The sequence below is a fragment of the Strix uralensis genome, chromosome 28 (genome assembly GCF_047716275.1).
Source record: "Strix uralensis isolate ZFMK-TIS-50842 chromosome 28, bStrUra1, whole genome shotgun sequence".
In the NCBI taxonomy this organism is placed as follows: domain Eukaryota; kingdom Metazoa; phylum Chordata; class Aves; order Strigiformes; family Strigidae; genus Strix; species Strix uralensis.
The window spans coordinates 1,740,666-1,764,236 of NC_133999.1; the positions used below are offsets into that span (position 1 = coordinate 1,740,666).

At 41.6% G+C, this 23,571-nt stretch overlaps 1 protein-coding gene across 4 annotated transcripts in view; it reads right to left on the minus strand.

Moving 5' to 3' along the window:
* UNC5D (unc-5 netrin receptor D) overlaps positions 1-23,571 on the minus strand; it is a 156,834-nt gene that overhangs the window by 19,329 nt on the left and 113,934 nt on the right. Inside the window, exons 8-12 of one of the 4 annotated variants that reach the window (XM_074852199.1) lie at positions 19,403-19,435; positions 12,732-12,836; positions 10,265-10,642; positions 7,683-7,767; positions 1,358-1,526 (exon numbers count right to left, since the gene is read on the minus strand). In XM_074852199.1, coding sequence (XP_074708300.1) covers positions 1,358-1,526; positions 7,683-7,767; positions 10,265-10,642; positions 12,732-12,836; positions 19,403-19,435 — 770 coding nt within the window. Of the gene's footprint in view, positions 1-1,357; positions 1,527-7,682; positions 7,768-10,264; positions 10,643-12,650; positions 12,837-19,402; positions 19,436-23,571 lie in introns of all 4 variants that reach the window. The other 3 variants (XM_074852197.1, XM_074852200.1, XM_074852198.1) reach the window with 3 other exon arrangements.

A 23,571-nucleotide genomic window follows, 5' to 3' on the forward strand; every position in this document is an offset into this window, starting at 1 on the left:
AGCTAATTTTTTTCCCAATGCCAAGTTAAGAAGTTACCTGAAAGATTAAAGTCAATAAGCAAACCTTGAACAATAGTTGGTATTTGACTTCCTTTCAGAATATCCATTACAGTCACGTTTACTTTCATCAAAAAACTACCTATCCCACTCTTCTGCCTTTCATGCTTAGCTCTGCATTACAGCATCATTAGATGAGGTATTTGAGCAGCTTACACTGCGGTGTTACACTCCTCATTAATTCCAGGGTGTTTGTAACCAACAGTGAGGGAACTCACTAATACTGAGTGCATCCAAAGTGGGAAAACTAAGCTGAACTTGAAATGGTTTAAATGAGAGCAACAGCTGGTTTAGGGAAGGAAAAGGATAGAGTGAGTTATGGTATCCGTGAATGTTTTAACTACTGGTTTGCTCCCCTCACAATGTGATGAACCAAATAGTTCCATCAGCAGCAGTGCAATAAATTCTGACTGCCTATGGATTTGTGTCTAGTTACTGGGTTCTGCAGTTCTAACGTGTACAGTGAATTCTCTACAGTTGGGAAATTCAGCACCTTTCTAACCTGTGTGGATTTCTGTAATCTTGAGTAACAGTTTGGTTTGTGCTTTAGCCATCCCTTTAGGAGTTTTAGTAGTAGGCTGTCTCCCCAAACGACGCAGGAAGTTTACTATGTTGGAGACTGCTGCCTACCAAGCAGTTCCAGTTGAAGATGGCCAGTGGGCTTCAAAAAACGCAGGTGGACAGACACAAATGATCAAACAGCATGTCATGAATGCACAAAGCTTAACTCCCCCAGTAAATCAGGATGTGAAAGTACATGTTCAACTAAAAAACCAAAATATTTCGTTTAATGTACGCTAATCCCTCAGAGGTTATGAGCACAGCGTGATCACTGAATGCCCGTTAAAACGACATGTACGAGACAAGAGTTTTAAATCAGGAGGATCCTTCTAGCTTAAAAAAGAAGTAAACTTGGAGTGTGTATTTTCAACCAGTTCCATAACTTGCTTTATAAATCCTTGTGTGGATCTGTTCTGACGTGAGTGGGAGCTATGATCTATCAAAACAATGTCTTTAAAAATAAATGGCTACTGGCTGCATTAGTAAGTGATCTGAGAAAATGAACACTTCCTCGTGTCACATGGACTAGATCCAAACTTGACCCTTTTTTGCACATCTTAGTAAAATAGTTGAAAAGAGTTTAGCTGCTTCTTAACAAAGTACAAAATCCTTTAAAATTGTCTAAGATTTCTATTTCTAGCACTTACATAATCTTTGACCTGCTCCTGCATGAATAAGCGTAATCAAGTTTCCATTGTTAATAACAACCTTTTAAGTGGGAGCAGAAGGCTAAACTTACCTCCCATTTTCCTTGTTGTGTCCTTTTTTTCAAGTGAATATTCCAGTGCTCTGAATTTACTTCTGCGCAGTGTGGTATCGTCAAGGCAAAGGGCGTGCTGACAGACAAATCTGCGGGCCCACAAGTTACTTCTGGTCCTAGAAGAACATCTGTGCCTTCTGGCTGTAGGCTTTGTGTGGGGGAAGAGACAATAACGTCTGTCAGGCTCTTTTTAATAAGGAGTGAAAATTTACTTTAACTGCAAATTTTTAAATTTTTTAGTTAAAATCTAAGTACCTCACTCATCTGTTACAGAAAAGGATAAGCAAGCCAATTACTGTGCTAATTTTCATGTAGAAGCAGTAGCTGGAGATGAAACAAAACTATTAGGCCACATCTACTCAAATCCTTGGCTGGTCAGTTTAGGATTCCGGTCTTCAAAATACATTTCAATTTGTTCAACTAAATACAGCACTAAAATGACTCTGTGCAAGTAAGCCTTGCTTTATGCACCAGCTGGTAGTATTACCATCTAATTCTGCCTTCAAAGACTGTCATCAACAATATTTTCACAGTAGTGAAGATAAAACAAATTATGGTTTAAAAACAGTCTCATAAATTTTTCCAGATTGAGTGTGATCTCCCTGGTTTGAAAACACATTTACATTCTGCAGAATGAAGCAGCTAGGTAACTTCCAGCAGCCGTCAGGGACAGGACTTCTTTGCTCAGATTTAGAACTCTGCGAAGTAGATACGTCAGTGGAGAGCCCATCAGCACAGCCCAAGTCCAGGGATTCATCTCACCTGAACGTAATTGCCTGTGTTCGGTTAGACTGACTGCTTGCTGAGTTATAAAGATGAAGTGTCTGACAAGAATCTTTTCTTCTCTTTCATTCAAATCTAAATTTAACCCTGTCCCACATCAGTGTGTTTTCCACACCTCTTATAACAACTACCTGTGCAGAACCAGTGACAAGGTGGATGAGACTCGTTTCTTAGCCATTAAAACTAGCAGTTGAAACATCTTGCCCTGTTGGTTTGGGGGTTTTTGGTTTGTTTTTTTACACTGTAACCCTTCATCTGGGTTGTATGATCCAAATTTTTGGCCTCTAAATTATTGGACATGTTGGTGTTTCTAAGGATAAAAGCAAGGAAAGAACCTCAACCAAGATATATATATAAGAAGATACAATAATCAAACCAAGATATAAATAAGGGGAAAATCCCTTTTTTAAAAATTAGGATACACTTCCACTGCCATGTCACAAGCTAACAGCAACACTGCCTGTCGAGCTCTGCAGCAGCAGCCCGGCCACAACCTGCCCATCCCACACTGGCCGTGCTGAGCCCAGCGCGTCGTGGCCGCACCGATAAATCCTCAGCTCCCGGAGCCAACTGGGGTAACGCAGCGAAGTGAATGTGCCTCTGACGTGGGCACACGCTGGTGTAGCCCAGCACTTGAATCAATCAGACTGCAATCCTGCACACTGACTTTGCACATCCATCTAACATCACCTGGGGGGAGCAGCCTCAGTACAACTGTAAGAGTAGGGGCTCAGAAAATGCAGTTAAAAACCACCATTCTTGCTAAAGGCTTGAAAAGTTCCAACAACTTCAGTGACATCCCTTACTAAAGACTACACGTACAAGTATTTGTGAGATGAAGACTGGAGTGAAAAAAGAAGACATAACACGCTAACAAAAAAGGCCAATTCTGCTTTTGCTTTTTCAAGTGTCATAATAATAAATGCTCCCTAAGCCTCAGTGCTTCGAAGTGTTTGTAGGATTCTTAGGCTAAAAAAATCAAAGCACCGACAGAGCTTCTACTCAAGCTGCCATGTTCCTCTTGAACAGGAGTGTGTAAGAGGGGGAGGGAGGAGTAGGGAGCGCACAGCAGACAGCGCTTGCAGGCCTCGCTGCAGCAAAGAGCCGCTTAGAGACACGCGAGAGTTGTCGAAATCAAACAGTTCAAGCAAAAAACAACTTGCTTCTGCTTATGCCTATGAATAACGATTTTTCACAACTGCTACATTGCTAGGAAAACAGTTTTTGCACAAAATACCATCACTTAACACCAACCACTGCTACCCTTTACAAATGTCATTTGATTTCCTTAAAAATAAAACCTTCCAGCAGTTACCCCAAATCACCTCTCTTTCCAGCTCATTTAAGAAATCATCCAGTTACTTATAAATGCAAAGAAAAATCTCAGAATTATTAGAAGGCCTCAAGCCAACTTTTATGCATATTTATTTTTTAGTGATTCAGTTCATACGGTTCCTCTGTGCTGTACCTCGGCAAAGGCTGGTGCGTTCTACTTCCTTATCTCTGTTTTGATGCAGCTGCAGGAAGGGGGTAACAAAAGCATCTTTCCAGAGAGTGAGTCAAACCTGAGTCATTTAACCTGGTTGGTGCGTTTCTATCCTATCTCTCTCCCAACACACACGTCCTGTGCCAAGTGGCTGCTGCTGACAAACGCATAAAATACAGGGAGGGTGGGGAGGTGGTGGTGGTGGTGGAATTTTGCTGAAGTTACCTCCAGTACAAAGCTCAACAACTCATCTTCAGTGCTGGGAGCCAAATACAGGTTATTTTGTTTTCAGCACAACCCCTTTAGGAGATGTGAATCCGGAGTTTTAGTTATGCTACTGGTGATGATTCCTATCAGAAACAGCTAAAATTTTTCAAGCATCAAGAATGAAACAAAACACAAATATACAAGATACAAAAAGAAATAATGTCATTAGTGGTAGGAGAGTCCTGGGAGCAGCCTAGTAATGTTGATGTGAGAGATGACTGGGAGACTCTGATTGTGGTCTACCAAGTGCCTTCCCACCCACCTCATTAAAAAAAAATTTAAAAATTTAGAAAATGAAAAAGCCAGAGTGACTGAAATGGTGTGGGCTCTGGTCCCAGCCCCTGGCAGCTCCCAGGGTCGCTCTGTAAGAGCCGAGCGCATCCATCGCAGAGGGGGGGGTGTGACTGACCCGGGAGGGGCGTCTGAAAGGAGCTCTTTGATTGCTTTTAGAGAATCATTCCCCTTGGAGAACATATTGGACAAACATATGGGAGTTCTGGGAATTATTTAATGCCAAATGAACTGAAATCAGTTAATGAGATGAACTCTCACACTTGTTGCAAGTAGCAAGAGTGTTTCTCTGTAGTAACCGACATGGTATTAGGGCCCTCGTGCAGTTCTGAGCCATTTATTAGGCAAAGGCAGGACCAAATGCGAGTATTTAATACTCCCATTGTTGCAAGGTAAAACCAGTCAGTAACCAGATCTGTCTCCTCAAATCCATCCAAATCAAAAGGCTGTAAGTTTTCCAGTAAAAGACAAATAGTAAAAGACAAACAGTAACTATTTTTCTTCCTTCCTGTTGCATATCTGATTCTTTCATTGAAAATGACCGAAAACCTATGGCAGCAGATGGGGATGGAATATGAAAGTTTTCGTAAAGGAGTTCAGATATCAGAGGAGGAAAAAAAAATTTCACTTTGAGTTTTGAAAAATAGTTCTAGGCTTTAAAATTTATAGGCAGCTTTGTATCTTTCAGTTCTTAAAGGAAAATTCCAGCAATCATTTAGCTATATGTTATTGTAAGCAAATATTTACTGTATATGCAGTTATTTACTTCTTTCCACCTCTCCTCAGATATACCCTTTTAGCTGAATGTATACTTAAGGTGAGGGAGATAAGAGAAATAACTGCTGTATAGAACTATAACAAACTCTCCTATCTCCAGGTGTACAAACCTGCCTTTGATTACTTCTAAAAACTGCCCCTCTCACAAGCACTCAAAACAAAGCTTAATCAGTGAACTGCTCTTCACCTGGGACCAATGTATCCTGAAATTATCCTTAAATTAATCAATTGAAGATTACACAATGGATTATTCACTTAGCACTGTCTGGAATGTAAATTATGAAAGGGCAGTTTGAGAAGGGTAAGAAAGTTATTTAAAAACTTTTTTTTTTTTTCCAAAAATATTGTTTGAAGTACCTCACTGCAACTTGTAAGACTGAATGTAAAGGTAGGACCAATAAATTCTGTCAGTGCAGTTACTGAACTACAATTTGCCAGCCTCATGCAGAATTAGGAGCAGCTGCAGGACTCAACATCAAAACCAGAAGAAATGAATTCAGGAGAAGTTTAGATTAGAGCAAGGAAAAAAAAGGTCAGAAAATGTAACTGAAAAGCCTCAGTGGAACAGAGCTGCATTACAGAATTAACGAGCTCCGTTACAGAACATGCACATAGCAGATCTCAGCGAGCTGAGAGTACCACGGACGCTTTTCACTGGATGAAGACATGGTCTCGTGCTTGCAGAGATGCACACGAGACGCCACAGCTGACTTCTGGCAACAGCTCAAAAAAGGGGGACTGCAGAGTGCTTTTCAGGAACTTACTTCAATTCAACAAAATTTGATTATTCCTGTCACTTTTCGTCTGACAATCTCAAAAGATTTAGCAGTCATTTATCCTCCAGAGAAGGGCAGTGGAGAGCTGCCTTTGTCCACTGCTGAAACACAGTCCTTCAGAGGTGTGGAAGAGCAGCACGTGACAGTTTAAGGACACAGAATACCTTACTACTTTAGAAGCTGACATCAGGTACCTAGATGTTCCTCTAGGTTTAAATGGGTAAAGACTCTGGCTTTAGGGATTTTTTTCTTTAAAACAATCGTTACAGACCTTTAGTGACAGCAGGAGGTGAGCCGTTTGCTTCAGCCGTAGAGGCCTACCTGCAGCAGCAGAGCTCTATCTAGCTTGGAAAAGGGGAGGGACGCCAAGGTGAACAGGGCTGTAAAAAAGATGTAAATTGCTGGTTCTGCTGTCTGCAATATGAGTATATTCCTGAGAGGTCTCATCCAGGCACTAGACTGACTCTACTTAGATCTGACAGTCATAAAATAAAGAAAACCCATTGTAAACAGTAAGTGAAGAAGGTGAAGTATACTTGGCAGTAATGAAAACAAAGCCTTAAGTGATACATATCAGCACAAGGCAAAGGCTGAGCACAAGATTTCCGAATGTTCTGTTTGCTGACACTTAATCTTTTAAGGGTAACATCAAGGTTCCTTAAACCAGGGGGATGGGGGGAAGGAAAATACCTGAACACCGTATATAAGCCAGAATGACTGTGGCAGGCTTTCCTGAGTAACACCTCACTGAGAAGCTGAGACACGGGGTATATTTACTGTATTTGACCTGCAAAAGGACACAAATTCCTGGAAACCAGGCAGAAAACTGATAGGGGAGTTTCTCATGTGTTGTTTGAACTCAAACACTTGCATGGGGAGAGGAATTGGGACAAGTATTTACAACGATAGGTGGAGGTTTGATGCTGACAGTAGACAGCACGACTAGTCATTAGGAACACTAAAAGGTGTAGTAATTTGAGAGGTATCTTAAGTCTTGCTTAGTGTCTAGGCGGTAACTTGAGAGCAAATTCCTGAAATGAGCTAGGTTTCTTTTGTACGATAGACATTTGCTACATATGTGAGGCACCAATGTAAAAAACCCCAGACCAATGGCCTGTATTTGCGAAACCATAGTTCTTCCATTTGTTTCCTTTTTTCCTTTCTTGTCTTTGAAATAAGTATGACAGAGCTGAAACCTTGAGAACCTCAGAGAACTAACTTGACTTATTTATGAAAGATCACCAGTATTTCAAACAGCACCTTCCTGTCCCACCAGATGCAATGTTGAAAAAAACCCCAAGGGTCAAAGTGCAGTTTCATTTCTACTGTTCATCAGCTGCTGCTGGCAAATCCAGCTGGGGAGCAGATTTTATAATTTATAAAACAAAATAATTTAAGAAATGGTCCAGAGCATTTGCATCACCTAGGCTACCCAACATCTGTCATGAAGTGACAACAGTTCAGTACCTACATACCATCAGGTCATTCAAACTGATGACCTGGACAGTGAATTTTAACCTGCTGCCTGCACGTTATGGGAGTCTGTGACCCAAAGGTTCTGTAACAGGTAACTACTGAAAGCACCTGTAGACTTGCGTGACATAAGGCTGCAAATCAAAAATGATAAAATCCTTGACTCAGAATTCAGCACACATCAAACATCAATCTGCTTGAGGTATCCCACCCTTTAACAGCATCCACAGGAATTCCAGGGGATTTCACAGAAGCATCGCACAAAGGTTATTTCTGCTGTCGTTTACACCGATACAGCACGTCACAACCACGTGGTCACACCAGCAACAGGGAAGATGGGAGTGACTCTTGCACATTCCATTCCCTCAGACAGTGTTGACAAGAAATCCATTAAACGAGACAGTTCCACAGATTCTGGATGTGTGTGTGTGGTTTTTTATGCGCTTCTTACCTGGACTCCCTTTGAGTGATGGCAAGATAGATTTCCCACGAAGTCTCCTCAGGAATAGCTCCATGTGGTATCAACAAACTGACTCCTACAAAAGAGCAAAAGGCAGAACTTACCTTTGGGAAAGGCACTGGACCTACAGACCAGTGCACAACGGGCCTCTGATTTACAAGACCTCGAGGGGCCGTCCACTAGAGCAGAAGGACGCTCCTCTGACATAGTGGATCTGACGACGGCATTATCAGATGAAAGGAAAATACATTATTAATATGATCCACATTAACATTTAACTGTCTTAGAGCCTGGAATTATATAGAGATATGCCTAAAAACTTCTTGCTCCAACAGAGCTCTTGAATAGTTGACTTCCCATTGTTTTGTGTCACTAACTGACACTGGATTCATAGTCTAGATGTGACTTTAGGCTTCTCTTCATCCTTGAGTACAGGCAGACTTGTCTGCTTCACCACTCCCAGAAAAGGGAATAATTTATGGAAATAAAAGGTACCATCAGCTGTTTTCTTAAGGCTTCCAGCAAGAGTGTTTGTAATCCCAGTCATTTTGATGGTCTTGTTATCCTGACAGGCAGCAACAGAACAATCTCTGTTGAGTTCCCTTAATTGTTCTTTTCATTTTTTGTTTAAAATACTATAGTCAAAAGCACGTGTGCCTTTTTGGTAACTTTTAATTTCGTCTTTGCCAGCTCCTGAAAGGCGGTTAGGGCAAGCCAGTTTTGAAAGATTTTAATCATTTGTTGAGTCTCTTATTTGCCAGAATGCCTGTTATGGTACACACCTTGTCATCTGCACAGCTCTGTTTTTTACAAGGCATAATCATGGTTTCAACTTTTCTTGAAGCCTCTTTGCCCCTTTCTAACTTTGAAATCCAACCTGATAATTCTAGGATCACAAGGAATGTCATAATGGAGAGACCACCTAACCAATCTGAATTTGCATGGAAGTCACCGTACCTTTTTGTTCCTATACGTAATAACTAGTGAATCCAAGTGCTATGATTTTCCTTTTACGCCGCTGGTATAAATCAGAAGTTAACAAGGATGCTTTCCAGCGGGTACCAGTGAAATTGAACTGTTGTACAGCATATTCAGTGCAGGGGGACTGTATTTTACTTTGCATATGTCACACAATGCGCAACCTCAGCTCAGTAGTGACATGATTGCACTTATAATTTACAATTGGCTAGCAAATTTGATCCTACATAAATGGCAGAAGGAAGTACATAAATTGCAAGTGGACCAAATACGTATTTAAATAATCTAATTGATGGGACTATCATTATATAAAGCAGCTAAATATATAGTATGGGGGACTTCTTAATTTATGACTTAACTGACTTAGCGCCTCTGCCTTTGTAATATTCATTCCTGAACACAAAAACAATCTCTGAGAAATGAATACATTCTGTGCGTTGTGCATGATCGCACACTAAACACTGTATCCCTGAATTATACACTGTTATCAATCTTCTCTAAATACAGACCACATTTTTTATGGTAACCTTTAAAGTATCCATTTTATGAAACATGAAGGATAAAGCTCTAAATCATTCAGTTCAACTAGATACTAAGAGATAAGCCTGGACACACTAGCCAAATGAAAACAAAATTGAATTTAAAGTGAAACAAAGATCACCAGAGTTTGAAAGATACCCTGGTAGCTAGCAGTGGTGGTATCTGGCTATTTCTGCTACATTTGCCATTTTGAAAAAGAAAGCATCCAACATAAGGAATTTTATTCGTCATGATATGAACGTAGTGATGTAGTGCAACATACTGCAGGACTGTGATTTTAACATCCTTTATTTGATTCTAATTTGGTGCCGTACGTTTTCAGCTAAATTAACAATTTCTTAAGTCTAAAATACGTCTCACAAAACTCTGAAGTCACAAAACAAACTCTACTTCTTAAACAACACAAACTGAGCATCTCTGCTGCGATGCTTCAGTGCGCAGCCCAGTTCCTGAAATGCCAGTTGACTTTGAAGTGCCCCACGATGGAAATCTGTCATTACTGAGTTAAAAGAAAGAGAAAACCAGAAAACCCGGAGTAAACGCTAAGGGAAGCTGCGCTGGAGTTTTCATTGAGAGTGGAAGCTATCCTCCAGGGACGCCCGTTCGTTACATGCTGCAGACTTCAATAACATCACGAGGTCTGACGACGTTAACGCAGTCAGACGTTGCTGCATGTAGATTCTGCTTTGAATACGACCCCATTATCTAGGATGCTGAGCCAGTAGCGACCCCCTTCCTGGGGAGCCCTTCTTTTGGATCAGGATCCAAGTAAGCAGCAGCTTTGATTAATATGACTTAGCTACTGAAGACATCAAGAGGCAGTAATTTATAACAGTTCAAATAGGCTAATGCCTCTTTACGACTCAGCCCAAGCTTTCTTCTGATCAGATGTCTCCTGTGTGGGCAACACACTCTACTTCCCAAAATTTGCCTTAAGGAAGCCCCTACTTTTTCTTTTTTTTTTTTTTAAACTTGGTTATAGAACACTATATCAGGCAAAATAAGTTTAATCTAGAATTATTTTATATGCTTTTAATGAGAAAGGATCTACCTACCTGTGTTTGGAACCACTAAACGGCCACCCAGGTGTCCAAAAATGGCAGTTGTCTTCAGCTCACTTGTTGTTGAAATAGAAGACAGGTTCTGAATGTACGTAGCCTTGTTTCTAGCCTGTATTGTTCCAAAAGCTCTATTATTCCCATGAGGAAAAGTTCCAGAATGTGCCTTCCCGTGGTACTCGGCCCTCTCCGTCACCCCTAAGGACACCATGAAGGAACTCTGCACTTTGACTTTGATGTCTGACAGCGGGTTGAACAGCGAGGACTCCGTCATCAGCTCCTTGTCCAGGGGGTCCTGCAGGCAGATGGGCCCACTGTACGTCCTGCTCACCGTCAGGTCCGGCTGCATGGAGGAGTTCAAGAGCAGGGAGTTGCCTGGCAGAAGGAAGCACATCAGGGAGTCACTCACTGCACTCCTGGAGAGGTTAAATCAGAAGCCTCTTTCTGAACTCTCCACCATTTCCTTTGGGACCCACCCTTCCTTCCTGATACTCTCAGAGCTCAAAATCACATAAAGTAATGTTAAAAAACAGATGAAGTGATGCAACAGATCTAACAGGTACTTGGTCACTCTGTTTTCCGCACTTCAGGCAACTCCAGAGTGAGTGAATCCAAGAAGGAACTTCCTTTTTGTTCTGGATTCAGGTTTTTGCATATACTGTTTTTCTTTTTTTTTTTTTTTTTTTTTTTTAACGTTAAAACCGATTGGGTGAAAACAAATCTTCCTGCAGACCTTTTCCATGAGCAGCACAAAATGATAGCTTCATGCCTGAGGGAAACTGGGTTGAAACAAAGTGGGACAAGAGTAATAATATAGGGAAAAATACCACAGTCATTCATTTAGGAGCATTTTAGCTCAGAAAACACTGAGAAAAAGAGAAGGAATGGCTCGATGTAGGGCCTGAATCCTTTAGCTGGTTTGGTCTTTTTTTGGGGTTCTTTTCTTTGGTTGGTTTTTAGTAAATAGAAGTTTTCCAAAGTAAGTAATTTTCTGGAGATTATCTGTATTGCAGCTTTGAAAATCTGATCACTTTAAGGGACTGCAGGTTGGGTTGCTAGCATTATAAATGCATTTCTCCGAAGAATAAAATTTGGATCACGCTGATCTGTTGTCCATATGTCAGTATTGTGCTCTCTTTTCTCAGCAAACTGAACAGAGAATTGGCCTTTTTTTCAGCTGAATTGTTTAGTTTACAAATGTTCTTATTTTAAAAACCCACAGACAGAGAACCCAAAGTAACTGAAACTGAACTAATAGCATCCTGGCATAAAAGAAATTGGCGTGCTCAGATATTTTCAGAGCATCCAGAACTAATGTTTTTGAAACATTAAGTCAAACAGACAATTCCCCAGACTCAAAACAAGACTTTCATGGCAAACTGAACAAGTTACTATTTGAGACAGTCATTGAGAATTACATGACTCTAATTAAAGGCTTGGATGACTGCGTAAACGTCCTTCAAACATCCTTGTCTACCAAGCCCTTTTTCCAATTTCTTGCAATTTATGCTTGGTGAGGAATGTCTCCCAGAAAATAAAGTAACTGTAAAAACAACAACACAAAAAACCCAACCAAACTGCAACATATTTCACTCTTCCGAAGAGAGTAGAGAGATGGGGAGACTTTCACACCCCACCTACACAACCACCCACCCACACTAAGGCAGGTCTCATGTTAGAATGTCAGCACAGAGTTAAAGACACAGGCTGTTTTAAAGTAATCACCATTTGTATTCCTCCCCACCTTTCTGTCCGAAGGAAGTAATATTCCAGGAAACATCTGAGTGTTGCTTTCAGTGAAAGTAAACATTTCTTCCATATTTTACAGTACTGGTGGCTTTCTAAAGTTTTTTTGGGGGTTTTTTTTGTTTGTTTTGTTTAAATTAATACATGTTTACACACATTTATTTCCCACAGACCTCAGAATGTGGATGTCTGCATGCTAACAGCAGCTTATAAAAATACTTAAAGTTGGGTTTCTCAAATTAACAGTAAAAAACTAATCATTTTATTGGAGTAAAGAAAATAGAAGACCTGTAACTGAACAGGAACTACAGACGCGCTTTCTGGGTTTGTTTCGATTTGGTTTATTTGTTTTGGTTTGTTTGGGCTTTTTCTAAGTCACCAATGTCAGTGTAGAAGCCAGTGACAGTATTTCTAAAGCATTTAGAGTGTGGTCAAGGAAGATGATGCATTTGTCCAAGCTGCCATGACAGAGCAGTAGCAGAGACTGTTCCAACCACCAGCCCCTGCTCCCGGTGCTGCAGCGTTCAGCTCCTCAAAGGAGCTGGAGTGCCCTCCCACAGCCAGTCCCTCAATATGAGTTCAGCATCTCTTTTCAGTAGGAGCTCTGGAGAGAAGAAAATGAAATCACAACACTAACCTTGTCTGACTGTTTTAAAATTAAATGTCTGGAAGCCTCCTGTCAGTGCAGATGAATCAATCACATCCACGCCGTACTCACTCTGACTCCGTCTGTAAAGGGTAACGCCAACCACCAGCACAGCTACAGCAATGACTGCTGCTCCCAGGCCAGAGTACAGGGCGATGTCACTGGCAGTCTCGATATCTGAAAGGAGAAGAAGCGGCTGCCAAGTCAGCAACGCTCACGAGAATGTTCTGACTGGAGCTGGCGGCCGTGAGCAAAGGGGAGAACGTGAGGCCACAGACACGTGGCCGAGGAGGTAAAGCTGGAGACATGAATGTGGAGCAGCATAGTGGAGCACAAAGGAACACTGAAAACCAAACATTTGACAGCAGGAGCAAATTTCATTGAATCACAGACTACTTGGGTTGGAAGGGACCTTAAAACCCATGAGTCCCACCCCCCTGCCCCAGGCAGGGACACCTTCCACTAGCCCAGGTTGCCCAAAGCCCCGTCCAACCTGGCCTTGAACCCTTCCAGGGAGGGGGCAGCCACAGCTTCTCTGGGCAACCTGTGCCAGGGCCTCCCCACCCTCACAGGGAAGAATTTCTTCCTTAGATCTGATCTAAATCTCCCCTCTGTCAGTTTAAACCCGTTACCCCTCATCTTATCCCTACCCCCCTGTTCAAGAGTCCCTCCCCCGTTCCTGTAGCCCCTTTCAGTCCTGGGAGGCCGCTCTAAGGTCTCCCCGGAGCCTTCTCTTCTCCAGCTGAACTCCCCCAACTCTCTCAGCCTGTCCTCACAGTGGGGGGTGCTCCAGCCCCCCCCCCGAGCATCTTCGTGGCCTCCTCCAGACTGGCTCCAGGGCTGCTCTCAACCCACTCCTCGCCCAGCCTGGATTTGTGCTTGGGACTGCCCTGACCCATGGGCAGGACCTTGCCCTTGGCCTTGTTTAACTTCAGGAGGTTTGCACGGGTTTCCTGATGCATCACTCCGTATAGGTGAGCTTCCCCTGTTTTAGGGATGGCATCGTGGTCTTTACAGCTTTTTTAAAATGGGAGCGTTGGACTTGTAACAGTCAGAGCGCTTCCCACTCATCAGCACACGCTGCCAGCCTGGGCTCCTTGCTCCTCGCTTCCCATTCCAGCCCAGTGGAGATCATTAAGGTATGGTAATACAACCCTTAAAGGCAGGACCCGGAACAACCGCAGCTCGGGAGGGCTGCTTTAGCTATCAGCAGGACTCTCATCTATTGCTAGCTTCCAGGGACATGGAAGTTTTAGGTTTGAATTCTGGAGCTAATCCAGGAGGCTGTGAATCCTCTGAAAAATCTTAGTGGAGCTTTCCCCTTCCCCCTCTCTCTATTTTTTGTGTGAGCTTTAGTCTAAGAAGGAACAGTCTGTGCTCTCACAGCTCAGAGGGGCCGAGGAGATCCCACGTATCTCCTCGGACTCCTGCAAGTGCCTTCAGTCTTTAAAAACAGGTTGGAACCCAAACCTTCCCTGTGATCCCACGCATGCACTAAGCTTACAACCAAGTTTTCTAAGACTTCAAACTTTTACAGCAGAGAAAAAAGAATTCACTGCTTTGAAAGAATGAATCCAAATGAAACCTGCAATATTATGTAATTGAATTATCCAGTCCTGCTATTCTACATCTTCTGGGATTTGGGACCACGTACCATGAAATTAAATTACTTGGCAAGTACACTTAGTGGGTCCTTAGATAGTTCCCTTAATGCCAAACTCCAGTTTAGAGAAGAGAGAATCATGTATTCACCCTCTACATCATCTGTGATCCCACTGTGCGGTGCTTCTGCTGTCAAGTGAGAAGCCCTTGGTACAGAGAGTGCACTTACTTATAACAAACGACAGTGACAAAATAACTAGGGAATCCAGGCTATTCAGTATCAGTAAATAAACTGCAATGTACAGAAATAGGGTAGGAAGTTAAATTCAGCATTTAATAAATAGCCAATTACTGTAATTACTTAATTAGTATTTGGGAGGAGGCTCCTGTTGTGCATATGTTTTCCTGCAGAAAATCAGATAACTATTTGAGCTGAATTTTTAAAATGAACATGAAACTTCCGACCATTGAGATGAAAGAAATGAGTACCTATGGGCAGCAGCAGAAAAGCCAATTTTCCTGGCTCACCAGTTTCTCATGTAAATGCAGAGCCTGACAACTACCAACAGGAGCAGCTGACTTCCTGGGAAGGCACCGCCAGCTGCCAGCACCCAGCCCAGAGCCGACTGCGCCCGAACGCGAGCGAAACGCCCCACGAGTAGCAGCAGCGAGGAGAGCGAGTGCGAAACGCTGCCTGAAGGGGCTGGAGCAGACGGGAGGGTTCCTGGGAGTGAGGCCACGCAACGGGTTTTTCACTTGGGCAGCTGAATCACAAGGAAAATAAACTGACTCAAACATCCTTAATAGGAAGCACCCCCATTCTCAAACTGTTCCCAGTCAACCCCAAATACAACATTCCGACATCCCATTCAACCCAAAATAAATGTTTTGAAATCAGTTTTACTAGGACTGCTAATTAGCCAGAAAATACTTCTGCAAAAATTCTGCTCAATTTTCCAATAACCTCATAGTGAAAAAGGTTTCTGTTTTTAACACATTTAGAACTTGCTGAGAAGGAAAAAAAAAGAAAAAAAAATCACAAAATTTCCATGCAAGTATCAGCTTTCAGAAGTGGCGTGTCACAAGTAATCACAACTAAATAAACGTGTAACTGTTACCCAGCTTCTTAAAGCATCACAGTTGCCACACAGTTCTACTAAATAAACTACTAGAGAAAAGGATTTTTTTCTGAGGCCTTTTTTTTCCCCATTTTTCCATGAGATGCCCCCTTGAAAAATGTTGTAAGGAGAATTTTGAGCATTTTCAGTTCAAAGTTCAGAATTTCAGGAAGTGATCTGTTAGCTGACAATGTGAATGTCTCAGACTAACAGCAGGAGATGCCCACGTCCTCTTACGCCCGATGGAAAAAGTAAATGCAGAAAGACAGTCCCAAAGGGAGACCCCTGACGTACCTCCCATCCAACCAAGAGAGCCCGAATCCCAACCCAGTGCCTCCATCACGTACGGGTTTACCTCCATTTTATTCTCTAGTATCAGGTGCAGAAAGAAAAGTACAGAAACTAATTACGTTTCTATTTCTTCCAGTTTTCTACTCCCAAGCTATTTTGTTGTTACAGGGAATTAATTGTGAAACTCTACTGTTGACTTAATTTTTGTGGTTAATGAGTGCAAGGAATTAGCCAAGAGAAGAAATGCTAAATATCTCCAGTGGTGGAAGAAACCTGACAGCAAGTGGGTTCTTTGCCTTTCCGGAGAACTATAGTGAGCTGGTAGTTATTTCACATGAAGCACCTTTACATCTTCCATTTTGATCATTACTTTAAAACAGAAGAGCGCTGAAAATTTGAATTACCTCTTCTACCTTCTTGGGATAATAAATTATACAAGTCTGAAACGTGCAGAAATAACCTATCAGTAAAAAATTACTGCACCATAATGGCAGCAGGTAGCAAATACAGGAGTTGATCTTTCACCATCAAAACCAGAATATAAAACCCACCTCAAGTTCTCACCTGTGAGTGATTGTAATTTATACTCTAAAGCTACTTAAATAGTTCAGCTGCTTCTTTTCAATCGATTCAGATGTCAGATAATTTAAGTCTTATACTTTTATAACTGCACAAGATTGTTGGACACAGGTTAAAGATGAGAGCAAGAATATAGAATTTTAAAAAATTAGAACAGCTTGTCTCAAGCAAAATTTTTCTGGAGAGAGAATTTTGTTTCCAGTGAATGCTTGTAAGTATCCCTAGAACTTGAATTTGACACTTTTCTATATATTTTATGATTAAAAGCTCTTACAGTTATTTTTTCTGAATTTCCTTATCTTTAATAAAATGGTCATTGTTCTGTTTCATAGAAGACCTGGAAGAGTTATTCAGGTGTTCCCAGAACTATCCCACTGCAAGGTGAAAACCCCACCCACAAACCCAAAGTAACTAAACCACACAGAGTTCAGAGGAAAAGGACATCCCCTCTGAGAACTTGGTAGGTTTGTAAATAGCTTTATCTTAAAAGAGTAAAACAAGAGTGATGTGGTATTCCTTTGAATTGTTCCTAGGGAATATATCTGCTTAAGAAAAGGAACTTTTATTTTGATTTAGGATGCTAGTATCTTTTTGGAAACAAATACTGGTTTTTTAAAGTCATTTTAATCTCTTCCCCTTTCTGTCTTTCTTATGGGTAATTCCTTTCATGAGAGACTAAAAATTAAAGGAAAAGAGAAAAGCATGGCAAATTTGGGGAACGCAGTAATTTTCTGCTTTTATTTTTTCCCAGAAGGGAACAAAGTGAAAAACAAACAAACTAAAAAGGAAAACATTTCTAGTCAACCAATTACTATTTAATGAGCTGCATCCTCCCAGCCTAGAGGAGGCAGGGGCTCTCGCAGAGCACTACGATTTTTATACATTCCAGTGGCAGGATACATGTTTGTGGTAATTGTAGCCTATACTTCACCCCTGACACTGTTACACAACATTTATTGAAAGCACATTTGATGGTAATGAAGTTTCTATTAACTATGATTAAGTTTCATAAAGCACCTGAAGATAATTTAAGATGTGCAGGAGCAGAAAATGAAACATTTGGTTTAGTACATTAGAAACGTAATTGATTAAATTATCTCATTTACAATAAGTGCTTTCCAGGAGCTGTGCGGGGCGCACATTTCCCCCCACCTACCGTTAGTTTGCTACGAGATTGGAAAGATTCTTCCCGCTCCCCATCCTCCCCCAGTTTTCTGTCACTTACTTCTGGTACCCCTTAGCAACCTGAAGTCTGTTTCTTCATACAGCCAGTCTTCGAGAACAAGGATCAAGAACCATGGAAGAGGTTATTTAGTAGAACAGGTTGTTTCTCAATTATCTTCATAATTGACTTTGATTTTGCATCAACGATGATCCATGCAGTCTTAAACTAACTTCCTGTTTGGCTGAATAGCAACAAGCTGTATTATATGTTTCTAACCCCACAGCTATAAAGAAACCCTCTAATTCTCCCAAGTATCTTCTATGCTAAAATCAATTCCATTAAAGTTACTTTTTTTAATAAATCAGAAGATAAAGCGATTTGACTGATATTCTTTCCAGATTCCCTGATTAAATGGGAACTGCGCAGGTACACGAGCAGAACCGTATCAATTGCCTGAGCTACGTTATGACACAGACCAACTGTACGTGACCAATTAGGAGACGAGTCCAGTGAGACAAGATGACAAAATTAAAACCACTTAAGCGGCCAAGGCAGCCACAGCATGTTTTTGAGCTATCTAAATTTGATTTTGGGTATCCTTAGAAATACTTAAGAACTGGAAACGTAAAGGAGAAGTATTCTCACCACAAGCTTTCTACGCATTCGGAACTGTTTCCTGGTGAAGCCGGGTGGCTGTTGTGCACCCTACACCGTATTAAAACACCTTTTCAAAAGCCAAACACCTTTCACTCACCCAGGCTGTAGCCATCTTGCACAATAACTGTGCTCCTCTATAATTACTATTTTTTTTATCACATTTTTGCTGCCATTTAGTTACGTTCCTTTGTAAATAGTTACAAAGTTGTCAGTGGATTACATGGATTTGAACTCGACCAGATCCTTTAAAACTCTTGGTTGATCAGACAGAGGAGTACTCTGGGATCTGATAACCAAACAGGCTTCGTTCAAACCAGCAAGAAATTTTTCTGCAGTCTACAGCACATGAGCTCAAAGGAGCTACAGCTCAGGTTAAGATTTCCACACATTTTCCTAATGTTTTAGGGCTCAAGTTCCATAAAATTTCAAATAATCTGATCACCCTATGCCTCCATATCCTGGAGGAATGTCCGGACTTAATACCTACATATTTTGTAATATATAATAGAAGAATCTGTCTTCAAAGAAGATAGAAGCAATTGCACGTGTTACTTCTCAGTACAGGTGGATTCTTGTTTTAAGTCCTTTAAAGGAATTAACCCAAAAATGTGTTTTATGAATCTATTTGTCAAAATTCGAAGACAATTTTTTGCTGAAAATGAAGCAGTCAGAAATCTTCAAAATTTTGTGTATGGTCTATGAAAGAAGCAGCAATGTGTTTGCTTTAAAGCAGATAGGCCTCACGGAAATTGTGGTTTTGATGAAATTGTGTCTTTTTTCTTTTCTTTAAGAAAATCTTTCAGTTAGGCAATTCACTCCAAATGTGTTCCTCTAAACTAGAATTCCACTGAAATCAGGCTAAGACTGAGGAACAAAGAGTGCAGGGTAGAAGCCTCCCCAAGCAGTATATAAATGACATCTATATCCTCTCTACAGCGTAAAGCATATAAACACCCTCTACCAGTTGATAAATGAAGGCCGACGTGAGCTGAACGAGATCAGACAGAGGCAGCAGCGGAACCAGATTTGACCCAAGAAAGCCAAACTCCTGTATTAATTCCTTTTTTTCTAATTACAAGTCCTCAAGAGATCAATTTCCAGATAAGCATGCCTGTAGAAAGGGCTCCCAGTCAGACACAAATTACTAAAGAACGGTCGCTTTTCGATTTTTAGTCTAAAATCTATGATCACAAAGTTGCTAAGAAGATGCTTTCAGTAGATGTGAAAGCCTTTCATATAACCTTCAGTTTTATTTAGCTCCTAAACAAATAAAACAGAATGGCAGAGAAGATGAGAGAAATCATATTTACAAGAGAAAAAAAATAACTTACTTTGGGATTTTATTTCATGAAGAGGTTTTTTATCTGAGAGAGAGAGAGAGAGAGAGAAAGTTGCACTTAATAAATTTACATGGAGCATATCTATTTCCTATATCGCGTCTGTCTGGCTCTATAAATGAAACATTTTCTGCTTGTTTGCTGACAATATGAATATTTTATGCTGTCCATATTTTTCCCTTCTTTTTTTTTTTTTTTTCCCTAAATCTCTTTCAAGATGTTTCTTTGCAGTAATTTCTCACTTGGTTAATTCAAGTATTTGTTAGCTTTATTGGATGCTTTTATTCAGAATATTATACAGCTCAGCAATAAGGAAGTTCCATACTTTGAAGCGGATCGCTTGCAAAGGAAGTCGGTTAAGAACTGATTATTTCTTTGTATGTTTGATATATGGAAAGGTTAGTGATGGACATTTAAAAAACTAATTTATAAAATATAAAAGTGTACAGTATAGTCACATTTATGTTTCTAAATGTACACCAGTAATGACACCTCTACGTGGATATAAAGAACACCCAGAATCAATGTACCACACACACGTGCAAGTATCAAACAGGTTTATACAGCAGCGTCTCTCAGCAATGAGGCCTCTCTGGTCTCCCCTGTTACAACCCGGTACCCGAAGCACAAACCCTCAGGGAACGGGAGGCTGGGGCCGGCGCAGCACCCGCACCACACTCTGGAGGTGCCCGTGGCACCCAGCGACCCCCCGGGCCGGCCAGTCCCGGCGCAACAGGCCGGAGGGGATGCGCCCACGACCCCAGGACCCTGCTTACGAACTCAGGGGGTGGGGAGGGTGGCCGGGGGTGTCAGTACAGCCACGCCTCAGCTTCCCAGGCAGCATGCCTGACTTAGGCACCTTTTCCAGTACCTTTTCTTGACAGGTTGTCTGCAGAAAACAACAGAACCCAACAGATAACTTACTCATTTCTCTGAAACGCGCCATGGGCTCGCAGTTCAGCAGAATGAAATCTAATAGAATAAAATGCGGGACAGAAGCCCTTAAGCAGATAAGACTCTATCCACGTTGTGGCACTTTGCGTTGTAACTGACTGAGCTGTTCACCAATTTATTTTTTGGATTTCTTGTTGAACGAAGGATCCGGTATTGGCCACCTCTAGAGGTGGGTTCCCAGCAGAGGCACCGTTAGTGCTGTCCTGCGATGGACCCTGGGATACAGCAGTCGGGACAGAAACCACCTCGAGGGACAAGATCTTTTACTCTGTGATAACGTAAGCAAAGGGACCACGAGGCACCTTCTATTATTTTTACTATTTCTGAAAACGATCAGTTTAGTAATACTTAACCCACAAGATTCTTGGGTTTTGGCTTTGCCAAAAAGCTGGGTGTGTTGCTTTCTTTCCTTCTTTAAGTTGTTTTAATTTTTGCTAGGAAATGATAGACGTAAACACCAAATGAACAGTGTCAGACTCAGCTCTGCAGTGGAAACATTTCCATGCTGCTGACACAGTGCTATCTACAGAAAACTGCAATGGAACTGAAACGCGTTTGCCACGTAAACTGGTGAGATTGCTCGATCCAGAAGCCTCTTGGCAATATTCAGTATCACGGCTGGTTGAAAAATGGAAAACAACATTATTTGTGATTTATGATGCATTAGTAAAAACATGGGTTTAGTTCATCTGCTTATGGCCTACTTGTTTGTTTCTTTTTTGGGCACTGGGAAAAGAAATCAATAGCTTTTGAAGTTGTAAAAAAAATAACTTTAAAGCAAATAGATAAAAGTAAACCAAAAAACTCTACAAACCCCTCTCTTTTTAAGCAAAGAAAAAGCTTTCACCTCTGCAAGACAGAGAGAAATCCACCATGGAAAAGTGCAGTGTCAAGAATGCTGCTAGGGAGTAAACAATGAAAGAAAAATATGCAAGAAACCAGTAAGTTATTGGGACTATCTTGAGGGAAAGTGACCTTTGCGTTCAGACGGAGGCAAGCTCTGTTCTCCCAACTTGGCAGGCCCAGCAATCTTTCATACATATCAAAACCAAAAATAATTCTACCTTTCTTCTGCATGTAAGTTTGTATCTATTCAGCTGTTACAAGTCCTGGAAGAAACGCCCTGAAAGAAAAGCACTTTCAGGTGCTTCTCAGTGAAGGACTGGACTATCCCGGATCCAGCCAGAAAATGAGAAACTGAAGCGAGGAAAAGGATGTTCCTGTGGATGAAGGGGTGTCACCTCTGGGGTATTCCCAACCGCTCCTGTCAGGGACTCAGTAAGGAATGGAGAGTAGACCCTGTTTTATCACCATTTCATTCACCGACTCCAAATTTGAAAATTCACACTACGGATGAGTATTTTTTCTGTCAGTTCGGAATCGGGTCTGTGCTTTCCTGGCATCTTATGTTCTCCCCCTTACTTTCATTTGAGTTCTTATTTGTTAACCAAAGAAATGTTTCATTTCTATTTTTGCCTCACGAAAGGAACAAAGTTAACAAGTTGTGCCTGATAAATAACCTCGGAGAGATTAGTTTTCTGTAGCACAGTACTGCATTTCCTTCACAATTCCCCGCGGGATGAAAAGCAAAGCAGAAAAGGCACGTATTGGAAGATGAACAGGGGAAAAAGATCTTTAAAAAATAGGGTAATTGCATCAATTCCTATTAGCTGGGAAAGCAATTACAGCCCTAAAAATAATCTGACACAAGTACACACATACAGCGTGACCCATAAAGGAGTAATACTGTCACACTCCAAGATGAAAGGAACAAGAGACACTCAACACTCGCGGCTCTGGGAAGGCGTCTGGGAGTTGGGACGCAGCCCGCGCTCCGCGGTACCGCCCGTCCCAGCAGGAGGGACAGGAGGGACACACCAGCTTATCCCAAACCCGAAGAACGTGTGGGCCGGGGCTGGACTCGGCTCCCCCAGCACCCACCAGTCCGCGCTGGCGTGGCGCCAGGCCCTGGCTGCTCCTGCACCGCTCAGCTCCCGGGGAGCCCCGCGGCACGGCGAGGCTGACGCTGACAACAAATTACACTGCAGCAGATTTTTTTTTTTGCCACATAATACCTGGAGATCAGCTTCTGATCCCAATATTAGGTGAAGGTAGAGAGAAATCTTCCATTTTATTTGTCTTTGGATTAATTTTAGAGTATTGTTGTTAGCTCACAGTTCCCCTAACTCCCATCTCACCTTGTAAGAGGAACAGAAATTCTTTACCCACTGAGATTTCTGCATGGAAAATCCAGCAGCAGCAGATTTCCCTCCGCCCCCCCGATACTCAGCATAAGCTGAGAATTTAATTTTGTTAATTTTAAGTAGTATTGCTTTGATGTCAACATATGCATCCCTAGTAGGCTCAGATTTTAAATGGCTTTTCATTTCAATCATAAAATTTGGGTTTTATTACTCATGCCACTTATACTTTGTAAAATGAGTTTGACAGTTCATTTTCAACATTGAAGTTATATTTCACAAACTTTGTGTTTCACAGCTGACAACGAAGTTGATTAAATCTGTACAGAATTTACTCATATTTTTAAAAATGCTTTTTGTATCTTTTTACCCATAATGATCCATTTTTTTATTTTAAAGAAGGCAAGTTCTTCACATATAGCATATTAAGAACACTGTAAGTCTATTAAGAGCATTTTAAGTCCCACGTATAGAAAAGTGATTTGCTTCTCAAAGACAAACCTTTTGCTATTCTGGACATTTTGCTATTTCTGGACCATTGCACTGGTAACGTGTCTGTGAACAGAACTCCAAACACACAGCCCCTTCTCCTCTCTGTGCACTAACACCTTGCAGTATGTAACACCCTTGTTCACACAAAAAGCTTCAGAGGGTTTATCCTAGAATAGTTCCTGAAAACGCACCCCTGGAAGCAGCAGTATCAGCAACAGTCCTCAACAGACAGTGGGCAAGCACAGCCCCAGCCCTTTGCTCTCCGTGACAGGAGGACTCGTGCTGACGTTACAGCCATAACTCACCACCGTACAGAGCGACAGGGACGTTCCAAATCCTGCCTGTAGACAGGGTCTGGGTGAACTCCTCGGAGAGAGAGGCTAAGGAAGGAGAATTAACAGCTGGAGAAGCCACCAGCAAAAGCCCACGTGATGCAACCTCACTGTTGGTACAACAGTGCTCAGACGCCCAATCTGTACCTGAAACCATCCCTGCTACAAGGACTCAAGGAGTTTT